The following is a 14713-nucleotide window of genomic DNA, read 5'->3' as shown; positions in this document are numbered from 1 at the left end:
TGAAGAAGGATCCAGACCCGAAACGTTAGCTTTCCTGCTCCTCTGATGCTGCCTGGCCAACAGTGAAAGTTTTTTTTCCCTGAAAATGCAATTAGCTCCACGTGTGAACGGAAGAAATTCCATTATTGATAACCAACTCGTGTACACTTCCAAAAACAAACCTGCCTAGGAATTAGGAAACTGCCTGCCCAATTAGGAAGACTACCTTTAGCATTAACAGAAGGGTCTAGGCCCGAAACGTCAGCCTTCCTGCTCCTCTGATGCTGCTTGGCCTGCTGTGTTCATCCAGTTCTACACCTTGTTATCTCAGATTCTCCAGCATCTGCAGTTCCTACTATCTGTCCCCAACATAGAGCACGTTTAGTTTTGCAAAATCTGTTCTTGGCTGAAATGAAAGATGCTGCAAGAATGGTAAAAATTGATTATTAATTTTCAACTTCTGTCATCTGACTTTTAATATCTGGGGCCGATTGTCAACTGAAACTGTGTAAAAAAAGGAAAACATTGACTTAAGATGGCTGCAGTGATCACATGACCACTTGTTGAGCCAGTTAATGACACTAACAAGACACAAACTTCAGCCTGAACTGAAATTAACACGTCATGAAAATTCCTAAAACCAGATTTGTGTCTGTTGCTTGATTTACACCCTTGAGGAAATTTCACACATTAGGTTGAATATTGCAAATTATTAATCTTGAGGAAATAAAGCAATGAAAATGATGATATTACAGACACATTGTTTTTCAGACTCAGTAATACACAACTGAACCACTTTTCAGACAACAGGTTTTGGGCATACAGTCAGAGGGAGAAGAACTATGAACTTGAAACAGGAGAATTGAAAGCCTCACTCTCTCATCTCCATGTTTCTCCCAGTCTCAAAAAAAGTACTCAAAGATCGAACAAATTTGAGAAACATCCATTCACCAAGAACTCAAACATTTGTACAAATTTCGCTACTGCTGAGGATACAAGTCACAAATTTTTTAAAAATTATCAGGTTTAACCTAACACCCCAAATACTCTTAAGGACTTTTAAAACTGCATATTCTTGATCTTACTTTTGCGCCAGACACTCCTTTGTAAACTTTATACCTGTTTGTGAGGGCGTTTGATACCACGTTTTATTATTTACCTTTGGGGGTTAAATTCCCCATTCTTTCACTCAATAATGCATTTTACATTGCTCCTTGACTCTGAAGGAGGGAACTAAATTTTAATTGAAATGTGACGGCTGCAAGGTAAAAAAAAATATTTAAAATCGTGGTTGTGGACAATCGAGGGGGTGAGAAAGAGGGGCAGCGGTTTATACCTACCTCCCACCCACCACAAATTTGTAACAAAGTGAAAACTTAAATGGGATGCAAAAGCATGCTCGGTCACAATTAGTGACGCGGGGACCACCCTTACAGTGTCCAACACTGCCACTTAAAAAGGAATTGAAAAGTTCCCGGTTACCATTCGTTGTGACCGGAGCCACCTGCCGTGAGGAAGTTGACTCTGGTGAAGTCTGACTGAAGCTCGCTGGTGATAAATTGTTCCATCCAAGTTCCCTGGATAGTCCGCTGGATATCTGTTAGGCACGGCGACACGTAACAAGAACTGGGCAGGATGGTGCATTAAAACGAACTAACCCCTGAATATTTGAAACAAACACAGAAACTGCTGGAAACACTCGCAGAGAGAGAAAAACAGCTCACTCACCTGAAACAATATCTCTCTCTCTCTCTCTCTCGCCAACGCTGCTGCCGATTCAGTCTGGCGGTAGCATTTCTAACATGGATACATAATGTGTCGATCATATACATTTTTGTTCCGTGTATACTCTCAACCACTCTATCAAACCATTGAAAATGATTATATTACATACAGCATCTCTACACACCATCAAGTATATGTGACTAAAAGCATCAGACAGTCGTGCTTTACAATGTTACTGCTCCAACGCTCTAGAGGCAATGGAATGTCTAAGTTTATGGCAGGAAAACGGATGATAAAATGTTCCTATCTCTCCATCGGGGCCGATTACAGTTTGGGATCCTCGTCCAAAATAGAATTTAACCCTAAACGGACAACTGAGCATTGGTTTTGGACCTGGTTTCCCTGGAAATGATTGCGGGGGAGTGGGGAACATTGCAGAGTAATCAATCTGCTTCTGATCGACATCACATGGGAACGCAGCTGGACTGGAAGCAAGAGAAGTGCGTGTAAAGTGGGAAATGCCGGCGCGGCGCGGAGCGGAGCTCTCTGCAGCTGTGAGCGGCCGCTCTGCAATCCAACTGACTCCCTCCCACTTTACAGCGAGGCGAGGCGAGGCACTGTGGGCCGGCTAGGAATACGCCTGGCTCCCAACTCAAACAGCTGCCCTTGCTCGCTCGTTTACACGCGGCACAGGGCAGGGGGATTTAACCTGCAGGAAAGCATAAGGACTCAGGGCCTGAACCCACCGAGCCACCATCAAGATAACATTTTGTCTGTCTACTCTTCCTTGGATGTGAAATAAGCAAAATATTTATCATTTCGAGTGGGTAGTGAAAAAATCTAAATTCCTGGGGTGGATATGAGCTTGCAATAACTGGCTGTAATAATTAATTTATCTTCAAGGAAACATTAACTTCTAATTACATCGAAATTCTCCAACGAAATTCTCTGACAGCCCACGCCTGACTGATATCCATGATCTAAAATTAAAATGTCCAGACAACTGCTCCCAACATTTGAAGATAGTATAAGGTAGCGGTGGAGGTTAGATAGACCTTAGGTTTAGGGTAAAAGTTCGGCACAACATCGTGGGCCGAAGGGCCTGTGCTGTGCGATGTTCTATGTGCCTTTTTTTTAAACCGGCTGCATTTTGCCCTTTTCGGTTTTCGGTGCAGGAATACGGGGTCCCGGCGCAGCGTATTACACCCAGCTCACCCTGCTGTACCGTCTCTGTGCACTCTACATATACATTATCCTGCCGCTAGGCTGGTGACCGCGAGGTCATTAGCTTCTTGAGCTGCAGGGGCGGCGTGTCGACCTGAAGTCAGTCACTCCGCGTTTCTACACGTTTGAAGGGAACTCGGTTTAGGATCCCTCCGTTCTAACGTGTGACTATCGGTGGGAACGACCACATTTGGAATAAACGCCGCTCCCGTGTTAAGAATGGAAACAGCTAATGCCCGTGGTCTATCACGCTTCATTAAGACGCAACTGATTGAACTTCGAGCGTTGCCTTCAGCTATTGAAAACAGGTTAATCAAACCGTCTGATGCTGTCACATGAATTATCAGTCGGTGCTAACTCGAACTGAGAGAGTTGCTGCTGGGACAAAATGAATCTTGGAACGTGGATCCGCGACGTAACAGCGCATATACCTGTACACGGCAACATTGTACGCAGCCTCGCATCTAAATGTTAACACTGCGCTTCACTAACTCGAAGCTATTGTTTAACTGTCAGAAAAAAAAGGGGCGATTTAAAAGCATTCCGGGTCATTAAATTGTCAAAGAAAGCTGCACCATTATTCAGACAAAAAAAAACCCTCCCCCGCTTTCGCACTGAATCCCTGACCAGATAGATCTAGAGCCGTGCGATCACCTTGGTTTCAGACTGAGAGCAGACAGCATGGCCCAGGGTTTCAGTATGGAATTTCGGAGTTACAATGAAAAGGCTGCATTAGTTAATTCTGAGGTCTCGCGTGTTCGAGTTTGGGATCAAAGCAGCAACGAATGGATACAGTCTCCGCGATCTCGACACATGAGGAACCGAAATGATGTTTAAAACATCATTTTCACTAGCTGTCAGGTTTTGCAAACTGGGCCGCTGTCGTTTCGTTGTGTTTGCAGCACTGGCCCAGCGTTTCTCGCTCTCTGTCGGTGGACCGTCATCTCAAATGACGTTCTCATCTTAGATAATTGTGAAAATCAGGGGCTGGGGCGGGGGGCGGAGGGTAACATGACGGTGCCAGATTACAATGTGGAACAGAGATAACTCTATTACAACTGCCTTCAGGAAGATTCAGTCCCCGTTAATGCCCATTGAGTATTTTTCCAGTATATTTATTCCGACATTGAGCATAGTTTTGGTGAGAGTGAAACTGAAGGTGATGATATGAGTACAGTGCCAAATTGTTCAATTGGCCGACTATTTGGTTGCGTCGGCGGAGTAGTCACTGAGATCTGTCATTCGTGATCTAGCGAGTAACTACAATGGGAGCAGACCCCTCGGCAGGACTATGTACTTCGAGGTGGGGAGTTGCAGGAGGTTTCATTTGACAGTTATCTGAGGGCCTACTCTTTATCAGACGGCGCGATGGTTATTGTAAACACAAAAACTGATAATGTCTGGGTGTCATTAACAACACTGGGATCGAGTCCATTCTCACTGGGTTCAAACCTCTCTCACACTAAATGAAGCCGCTCCCTCAGCTTAGACAGACATTTCTTTGGACTTGATCCCCTTACTGTAAGGATCAGGGTTGGATGAATAAAAAAATAGTGCTCGGATCTGGGATTTGTTTAGGTCTGGTTAGCAGATCTTTGTGCTTCTATTCAGCTTCACATTTTTACAGACAGTTTTTGCTTTGTTATTTTCCAGAGAGCCATTTGCCTCCCAGCTGACGATGCACATTCGCAGCTTCGAATTTAAAACGCGACGTTTGGCCTTGGGCCCCCTGTCCCCACAGCTAGCCTGGTGGCGAAAGAAGATAAATGGCTAGCTATGGGTGGGTATGTGGCTCAGAGCCGAGCAGAAACCTCCCCAGCACCCATCTGGTAGCGATGGTGATGGGGATCAGGGGGAGGGGGGAGGTCAGAAATTGCAGCATTATTTTTTCCACCGTTATAGGAAGGACCTTGGAGCAACCTGAGCTAGAATTGGAAAAAAATCGCCGTTTGATCTAAGTCTTCATAATTTGGAAGCATAGCTTTTCTTAGCATGTGATTTATTTAGACCCATCTGATGTCCATTCCGCTTCTTAATTCAAAGTCACGGCTGGATTTTAAACTGAGGTAACTGACCTGAAATTGACAGTGGTGTTAAATCACCCCGGAGAAATTGTTTCATTCCGGCAGCTTTCCGCGGGGGGTGGGAGTCGTCTTTCAAACTGTAGGGCAGAATCTGGGGTGCCCCGGATCTCAGAGGATCTCTTTTTGAAGGTGAGGGGACAGATCAAAGGCATTGAGTCGGATACTCGGTGAGCACTAAGCGCAGGACGGGCCAGGAGACAATGAACTTTATCCTCTGCAATCAGGGACAGGACTGGGGAATATTTATATACATGTGGAAGGTATTGCCTGGCTCAGGAAGTCCTAGCTAGCCCAGCTGGAAGAACAGGTATCTTTACCCTTGGATGGGAAATTAAGCTATTGTGGCTGAGGGTGACAGCAAAGCCATATGTTTACCCCCTGGGCGATACTGCAAACAACGTTACTGTTTAAACTCAGCCATGCATTAAACTGGAAATCGATGAGAACCAACCCAACGCCATATCAGGGTATTTCCATTGCAAGTGGAAATGTTCCGTTACACACATAAGGGAGACAAGGGGAGAGTCCAAATTGTCAAAATGCACAGATTTCCTTTTGTTTGGGGGGGTGGTCAGGTCTAGAGTGAAACTCTTCAGCAAACTGACTGGTTGTCGAAGAGTCTGGTAAGAGAGAGAGAAAAAAAACAGGAGCTGAAGCGGATAAGCGGAAGGCACGTTACATTTCACACGCTTTGATTGGTCAAACCCTGAGGCTTCCATTTTGACATCCATGATTGCACCGTATGCACAGAGACACCCCCCTCCCTTCGTCCACCCCCAGGATGGTCCTCTGCCCATCAGTCAAGAAACGGGAGGGTTGCAGGCAGTGGGGGAAGAGATTTGGGCTATTGATAGCAACAAGGAGGTTTTGATTGGATTCTGCGGTCATTTATAATAGTGGCATTTTTATCGGGTAGAGCAGCAAAAAGGGGCTAGGCGATACCGCTCGCATTCAGGCTGCGGGTCAAGCTTTGGGATGAGGTAATAAAACGGTGGGTGGGAGGTGACGGAGACGATTGAAAGAATGTCGGGAAGACTCCCCATGTGAGACCCTGTAACCAGAGAGGTCCTGTAATAATGACCAGCCGCCTCCCCAGAGTGCTAATGAAGGCAAAGGTAACTAGCTGGCAAACCAGGGCACAGCAGGAAGCAGAGAATAACAGGATTCAGTTACAAGGCTTGTTACAAAAGTGACTGGGCTGTGGTGGGGAGTTAATCGCCGCTGGGACCGTCCGCTAGCGACATGAAATGTGGGATATTGGATTGCAACTGAAGAAGCTTAAAGGCTCCCCAGTCAAGGCGGTGTTGATCGGTTTAACAGCGTGTGGGGAGGTGCAGAGAGATCAGAACTCTTAAACATCCGGAATCAGTCCCCGCCTGTATTTCAAATCGACTTGGCTGCTTTATTTTCATTCCCTCACACAGAAACAATGGTCACTCGGGTTGTCACTAAATGGTTAATTTGGGTCTACCTGGAGTAAATCTCAACCCCCGGCACACCCATTGACGACTCTTACAGATGTTAAAAGTTCACCTTTGGCCAGCTCCCCTGTCTACATCCACAGTGTTTTGTCGAATGTAGTAACTTGGCTGCCAATCTGTTACAGCCCAGAGGCCTGCAATGGATTCACTAATGATCTTAAAGGCCGCTTTGTTTCACCAGGCGCCTACATTGCCGTTTTCGTTTTACTGCGGATGTATGTCTCGTTATCATGACATTTTATTACAAAAGTTTACAATAATGTAAGTTCCCTATCGCGTATACACGTGTGGCTTTACAGTTTCTACTCTCTCTCTCTCTTTCTCGCTCTCAACACTCGGCACAGAGAATTCCACAAGCCCCACTCCAAGGCGCGTTCACATCCCAGTTTCAAACATCCGGACTTTAGAAAGTAAGTAGACGATCTTATGGCAGCGAGAACCTCGCCGGCCACATATCAGAGATGTAGATAAAACGGTTTTCTGTGTGCTTGAGATTTGGATACACTGAGTTCGTGTTACAGGATAGGAATCGGTTCTGAGCTCCCAGCCTTTTTGTTAAATGTTACAATAAATCAGCCTGAGCAAACTGTATTCTCCCATCGCATTACTATTTCACCAATTCCTAAACGATGAGCTATTTGGCGCATCGACGTCCCAGATACAGACAGCTAATTGAGGTCATTCGGCACTGAAGACTGACACTTCGGGACAAGGTGAAGAGTCTCCAGATGGTTGCCTGCTTTCTGTTTTCCTCGTTAACCGGCACTGACCACCACCAACCACCTCCCCCTCCCCCAGGGGCCCGGGTTGGTTTGTTGATTATCTAATGATGCTACACAGGTCCTCAACATACATATAGGGACAGGCAGATGACGGAAATCTGACGATCCCTGGTCTGTGAATACACAAGAAATCCAGAGATACACAGTGTCTGATCTCTCTGAATCAATTCGAATCATGTTCCTTTTGCCAGTTTGAAGGTTTGTTTGTGTCAGAATGATCTTCTATTTAATCAGGAAAACGAAACGGTTATATAAAATATATATTATATTATATATATATGAGGCGGGTTGAATTGCTATGATTCGTTTACCGAGGGATAACTTCCTTTCTTGAAAATCATGCAAGCCCCATTTTACCACCACCTCCCTCTCACCCACTGAGGATTAAATAGGACCAGTTCTGAATCGCCAGAACTCTTAAAGGAAGTAACATATAATTACCCCGCACACTCATTCGATGGCAAAACTTTAATAAATAAACTAGCAAGATTTACACGCGATAGAGAAAGGCTAACAATGTGAAGCTTTGCTTATTCCAGGGTTACTGAGGGCGAGCATGCAGTGGCCAGAGTGCCGATATTTTATTCTCTCTTTTTTTTGCTTTTCTCGATCTGTCTGGGCCCAATTTGTCGCGATGATTAACCTCAGAAAACGACTATTTTTAAAATTCTAAAGCATAAATGTGTGGAAAGATCCCAATACGTCCATTCCGAGCGACCGTCCTGAATGCAGACATTGTCACTTCACAGTGAGATTGACCGCACACACATCCCGCTCTGCCGGGCGAAGTTTCACGTCTGTGTTTTATTTTTGTTTTGTGTGCCGAAAAAGCAACACTTTCTTGCTTCTTGTTGCCGAAACCTTTCAAGTCACTGTGCAGTCTGGAAGGACTCTTTTCTCAGAGTTCACAGGGAGTATCGGTTGAGAGGTGGATGAGATTTCTTCCTGGGCCGTCTGTAGGAAGGGAAGGGAAGGATTCTCACTGAACTCCAGCCCCATCGAGGGCTCCAACGACCTTAAACGCCTGTCAACACACGAAGGAGAAAATATGACTTTAACCACTGATCCCCACCCTTCAACAAAGTGAAGCAGAAAATACAAGAGGCTCATCAATGTGCCAGCACCTCGCTGCAATCTGAGTGAGGGGGTCTGACTGGGGGAAATGACACTGGGAGCATGACAGCATGACACTCCAGCGGGCTGCTTTAACTCAACTCCCTCGACAGGTAGATTTACAGAGTAACAGACGGACAGGAGCATGCTGCTTCCAATTGCCAGGATGATGGAAGTGTCATATCATTCCAATTTCATCTGGGATATATATTCAAGTAAAAATTAAATCATAAAGAAAAAAGTTTTTGAAAATAGTTGTTTATAAAAGTAGTTTATAATTTGTTACATTGCTACCTAAAAGCAACATAACCGTTAACTAATGCTGCCCTCCCGTTACTTCTATTTCACCTTCACTTCTCCTCCATCTAATTATTAGAAATATCCTAATTCAGAAAATAGCTGCAAAATTGTTTGGGTTTAGCCCATCGCTGAGCTACATGATTGTTATCCAAATCAGAGCGAATCTCAGATCGTGTGTTCCATTCTAACCTTCACACAATTTCCACGTCCCCTCGGTGAAAGGCCATTTGCCCCGGTCTTAATGGGCTCATATATCTTTAAACCTCAGCCTTATAAACATTGTGAACAGAAGTAATCCCTACTTCCTGCCCAAGACAGACACTGCAGTCGGAAATAATATTTGAATGTGTCATTTGCGATGGACTTTGCAAAAACGGAGCAGCTGTTCGACGTTCCAAGTTTAAAGACAGAAAAAAACAGGAAATGTTGGTGGAGTCAATGCGAGGATTAAACTCGCTCTGTGAATGGGGACACCCCATATAGACCCAGGACGCTTTCACATACAGGCAGAGAGCTGGGTTCCATTAGACTTTTAGCCCGCTCACTCTCAGATACAAAACACATACACACACACACACACACAGGGAGGCAGATATAGTCACACAGATACAAACACACACAGATACAAATAGGCACAGGTACAGACACACACAGATACAGACACACACAGATACAGACACAGATACAGGCAGATGGAGACACAGATACAGAGACACACAGATACACACACACACACACACACACACATAGAGCACTAGTTTGACAGCTTCGCACGGTAAGCTGGTGGCAAGGCTGCAGAAAGAAGCACATACCGTTTTGGACGCTAATGGGTAGCGGACATGGACCAGGCTCCCTCCATTCTCCACACGGAGAAAGCGTAGCTCAGTCTCTCGTGGGCCACATAGCTGCAGCTCGTCATTTTCTGGTCCATCTCGTCGCTCTGCAGGACCTGACAGAGGAAGTCGATGTACCTGGCGGCCAGTTTGAGGGTCTGGATCTTGCTGAGTTTATCCGAGGGGAGGGTGGGGATGATTTTCCTCAGGGAGGAAAACGCCTCGTTGAGCGATTGCGTTCTCTGGCGCTCCCTCACGTTCGCCAGGATCCTCTGGCTCTGCAGTTCTTCGTAAGACTGCGAGCTCGGGCTCGACTTTTTATTCCTCTTGCCGGGGTTCGGGCTGCCGTCCTCGCTGCTCTTCTTGCTGTACCTCCTCTTGCTGTCGTATCGCTTCTGCTGCCTGTCCGCCTCCTCCTCGCTGCTGACCAGACTGTCTGCGGGAGAGACAGGCAGACTGCGAGGGCTGGCTTGCATGATGTCTAAAGGCATGCCACACAGTCTGGGGGAGAGGGGAGGAGGGGAGGGGGAGCTTGGAGGAGGTGGGGGGGCGGTGGAGGGGTCAACTGGGTGGTCGGGATGGGTGGACGGGAGGGAGGGAGGAAGGGAGAGGGGGTAAGAAGACAAGAAAGAAAATAAACAGAGGTAACCGCTTCACCCGCTCCAAATCTGTTTCTTTTCTCCCTCTTTCCAAAGACAGACTTGTTGCCAATTCAGGATTTGAAACACCCGATCGCCGAAAATGGAGACTGAGTTTGGCCGAGTCAGGAACTTCACCGAAATTTTCCCAACTTTTTTTTTTGACTGGTCGGTTTTTTTGGGGGGAATAAGAGTGGCTGGAAAGTTGTTACGAATGCGGAGGTGGCAGGGATTCCTGATTGGCCGAGAGGGAGAGTAGGAGGAGCCCTAAGGGTTGGGGGAGGTGAAAATATGGGGGTGGGGGGTGATGCGGGAGTTGCGGGGTGGGGGGGGCTGGTGGTGTGTGCTCACTGTCTCCAGCAAAATCGGAGCTGGGAAGAACATTCCTGAAAGCAGCCTCTCCGGAAAACACTCACATCCCAGCCGCGAGGAGCGTCTCTACTTCCCACATTTCGGCCAGTGTCAGGGACAACTTTCGCCCGGGACATGAAACACTGTCAGGTTTTACCAAATGTTGAGAGGGAAGTTCATCCACTCAGTTTAGCACCAACGGTGGAAAGAGGAATTTATTATCTCCACCCTCCCCAACGCACGCACTCAAACACACACTTAAACACACATTCAAACACACACAAATACACATTTAAACATGCACACACTCAAACACACACAAACACAAACACGCTCAAACACACACAGTCACACAAACACACACGCAAACACAGAAACAAACTCAAAAACTCACAAACGCTCAAACCACATCCTCAAACACGCACATACAGTCAAACACACATACTCACACAAATTCAAACACTTACATACATTCAAACACGCACACTAAAATGCACTTACTCCAAAACACACAAAAACACATACAAACACACATACACTGAAACACACAAACTCAAACATGCATATGCACTCAAACACACACTCAAATACATGCACAAACTCATATACACGCGCTAACACAAATATAAGCACACATTCAAGTACCGCCAAACACACTCAAATTCAAACACACAATCATAAATACACACTCTCAAATATGCACACATTCAAACACACAAACACAAATACACACACTCAAACACCTACACACTCAAACACACAAACACAAATACACACATTTAAACACACAATCAAACACACAAACACAAATACACACACATATACATTGAAACACACAAGACAATCCGGCTTTTAACAAGATGAATGCTGCAATCTCAGGTTAGAAAGGGCCGCATCGAATCAATCCATTTAGTGAGGTTCTCACGTCCGCCAATCACACTCAAAACACCCCTTGCTTGATAATTTATTAAACCTGGGTGCATTTTTTTTCGAGTGTATTCGTGACATTCTCGGACTCAGTTCAGTCCAGCCTACTTCGTCTTGGAGATTTAATTTGTCTTCCATTCCATTCTAGGGTGAAGTAACACGAAATTGATAACCGTTAAGCTCTGTGCGTTTTGTACAATCTTCTTCAGGGAGTGAGGGGCTATTCTCCACCTGGTCCTCATCCCCTTTTCTTGGTTCTTGGTGGCTCAGTGGTTAGGACTGCTGCCGCACCGCAGCTAGGGGCCCGGCGGGTTCGATTCTAACCTTAGATTGTGTGGAATTTGCACATTCTCCCTGTGTCCAAAGATGTGTAAGTTAGGTGAACTGACCATGCTAAATTACCCATAGTAGCCAGGGATGTGCAGGCTAGGTGTGTTAGCCATGGGAAACGCAGGGTTACAGAGATAGGATAGCGGCGTAGGTCTGGGTGGAGTGCTCTTTGGTGGGTCAGTGTGGACTCAGTGAACCGAATGGCCTGTTTCCACACTGTAGGGATTCTACTTGTGACGCTCTCCCCACTTAGGAACTCAATTCAACATTTTCCCACACATGGACCGCTGGGTGAACAGGACCGCTGGTCATCACCATCAACAACAGCTCGGGGACTGTCTGAACATATATTGGCAGAATCTGAAAGATAGAACGAAACTTCCTCAGCTAGCGTGTTGGCTGCAATGGGTGGGACACAGCCTTGAAGCTGCGTGGTGTTTGCGATTTGCCTGGCGTTCTGTTTACGTGTTTACTGGTCACTTCTTTTGACACCTTGCAGGTTTGACACCAATGTCAAATTTTCTCAGTCCTTCCCATGATGACGACTCAATCCTATTCGCATCCATCAGGTTAGAAATATAAATGACAGAATCAGGATCTGTAGATGGCCTTCATATCTAACTTCTCCCAGAGTCTTCAGCGTGATCTGTCCGCGTTAGCAAGGTTCAAGTAACTGGTAAAATCTATGGGACTAACACAATTGCAGCATCAAGTGATCCCTGGTTATCTTAAATAGACTCTGCAAACGAGATAACTCTGAGTGCGATTATTTCTTTGTTTGTTTCAATAAGCACAGCCCGCAAACATTTTTTTTTAAAAGCGCACATTGGGTTGAAGGAGTTATTTCTGGAATGAATTTTAAGAGAGGCTGGGATGTTGTCTCTCAAAAGAATTCCACGTCGAAGTCCGGCCTTTTTAGTTTGATTCACGCTTCTTTGTGACAAGCTTTTTCTGAACACAGGAGTAGAGTTGATTAAGAAGCGGAGCATTGCTTGTCCCAGACAAGCTGAGAGAGATTCTCCCTGCCTCGTATTCACAGCCTAAGGGCAGAAAATTACTGACACGACAAAGGACCAAAACGAAAATATTTTCATATTTCTGCTTTGGTTAAGATTGGTTGTTGCTATTTCCTTCAGAAACCAGTGAGTTGACATTGATAAGCCACCGTTCAGCCTCGCAGTTATTAACCGGCCATTTAATTCTCAGTTCGAGCCCCAGTGATATCAAACAGAACACAGTTTTGAACTTAAATTGTAAAATATAATTTTCGGTTGAATTGATAGATTTGGGACTCCAACCGCTTCTCGAGACCGTCAGAGACAATGATTCGGATCAACATGCGAGAAAAGGTGATCTTTATCCTGTTAAACATTGTTGTTTGTCTTTCTAATTCCTGTGGTGTGCGTGGGCAGCAGAGCCCCTAAGCTTACGGTAAACTGTAAAAGTACCGAATGGTTGCGAAATCTTGTCACTCACCGCTGTCTCTTGCCACTGGTGTGGGTATGTGTGCGGACGGACTATTGCCCTGAGTTCACACCGTGGCGATTCTTTCACGTCTTTTCAACTTTTTTTTTGTTTTGTTTCCAGCTATTTGTGTTGGTCTGAGCGTTCCCAATGTTACTGCAAACTTTCTACAACTCCGGCGTGCTGTTCCTATGGCAACCTGCATTTTCGCCTCTCGAAATGACAGGCGGTATTACTGTTTACAAGCGGCAAAGTAATATCCGTTACACGTGTCGCGGCCTTTTACTGCATCTCATGCCAAACCTTTTAACATTTCGATGCAGTCAACAAACACTCCATGCAGGAGTAACACAGCGAACGCCAGAACATCTTTGCTCAAACACTTGGTGCACTGAAATCACTTCTGCTCCCTCCAAGGGCCGGAGCCACAACTCTGGGAAGTATGGAAATACTTCCTGGGTTGCGAAGAGAATTGAATCGTCGAACGCTGGGGAATTGTGCGAAGGACCCACCTTTATGAGTTATTCTATCCCTTGGTTTTGCATAAGTTTGTAAAGGTGTAGAGGACTTGCTGCGAGTCTCAGCAACTCGCCCCGAATATTTAGAGCAATTTTATGCCATACTTTAATTTTGAATTAAAGATTCCTTGGAATTATAATCATCCGGTTTGCAAGTGTGTATGTGTGTGTGTGTGCGTGTGTGTGTGTTGGGGTGGGTGGGAGGTGGTAACAAAAAGAAACAAGAATTAATGAACTGCCGAGCATTGTAAGAGACCCGCCTCGTCAATGCAAAGGAGAGCACGCAGGAGAGGTGAGTAGCGTTTGCAATAATCTAGCGAGGGGGAGAGAGAGCGCAATACTAGGTATTGGGATGGATTCCCGTTAAACACATGCTTTTGCAGCGAACAATTCCACAGCGTAAGACCCAATCGCTAGTTTCACTGGTGTGTCCTATAGCACAGAAAATCTTCATGTTTTATTCACCCTGCTCCTCAGTCCTGGCATAAGCGCCGTATTTTCCTTGTCCGCCTGGCAGATGTCCGCTATAAAACACGCGGGTGTCTTCATTTTTATATTTTATAACGCATAGAGAGCGGTATAATTTTATTGTGAGCATCTAACGGATTTTGTAAGAATAAATAATTATTGACAAAATATTACTCAAAATGATGATTGCGGCCACGGAAGATTTAAAAATCGAAAGCTATAAATCTGCCTTTAAAATCTCTTTTTTAACGCACCTGCAAATACCGCCCCTCTGCACGGTCACACAGTCTTTGAGTTTTATATCTTCTGTCTAGACTTCCGTGGTCTGGTCCCTAATTCTCCCGGCAAAGTTAAACCCAAGTGCAGCTGATGCAGACCTTCCTTGGGTCACAAAGAATGGCTGTGACGCTTCATTGCACCCGTACTGACAACCCTCGCAAGCCAGCAAGGCCTTGTGGGCACTTAAAATAATTAATATGCAAATACAGCACCTTCA

General features: G+C 45.5%; 1 protein-coding gene across 2 annotated transcripts in view; it reads right to left on the bottom strand.

Annotated features, from left to right (window-relative positions):
- Window positions 1-7728: 7728 nt before the first annotated feature.
- The window catches only part of LOC109912133 (twist-related protein 2-like), a 10684-nt gene continuing 3699 nt past the window's right edge, over window positions 7729-14713 (bottom strand). Inside the window, exons 2-3 of one of the 2 annotated variants that reach the window (XM_048599034.1) lie at window positions 9501-10086; window positions 7729-8299 (exon numbers count right to left, since the gene is read on the bottom strand). In XM_048599034.1, the coding sequence (XP_048454991.1) occupies window positions 9512-10012 (501 nt within the window). In that variant the 5' untranslated portion in view covers window positions 10013-10086 and the 3' untranslated portion in view covers window positions 7729-8299; window positions 9501-9511. Of the gene's footprint in view, window positions 8300-9500; window positions 10386-14713 lie in introns of those variants that run through there. The other variant, XM_020511517.2, reaches the window with a different exon arrangement.

The sequence above is a fragment of the Rhincodon typus genome, chromosome 7, assembly GCF_021869965.1.
Source record: "Rhincodon typus isolate 14 chromosome 7, sRhiTyp1.1, whole genome shotgun sequence".
NCBI classification, from domain to species: Eukaryota; Metazoa; Chordata; class Chondrichthyes; order Orectolobiformes; family Rhincodontidae; genus Rhincodon; species Rhincodon typus.
Note: the sequence above shows the minus strand (reverse complement) of the source record. Positions and strands in the feature narration are given on the sequence as shown.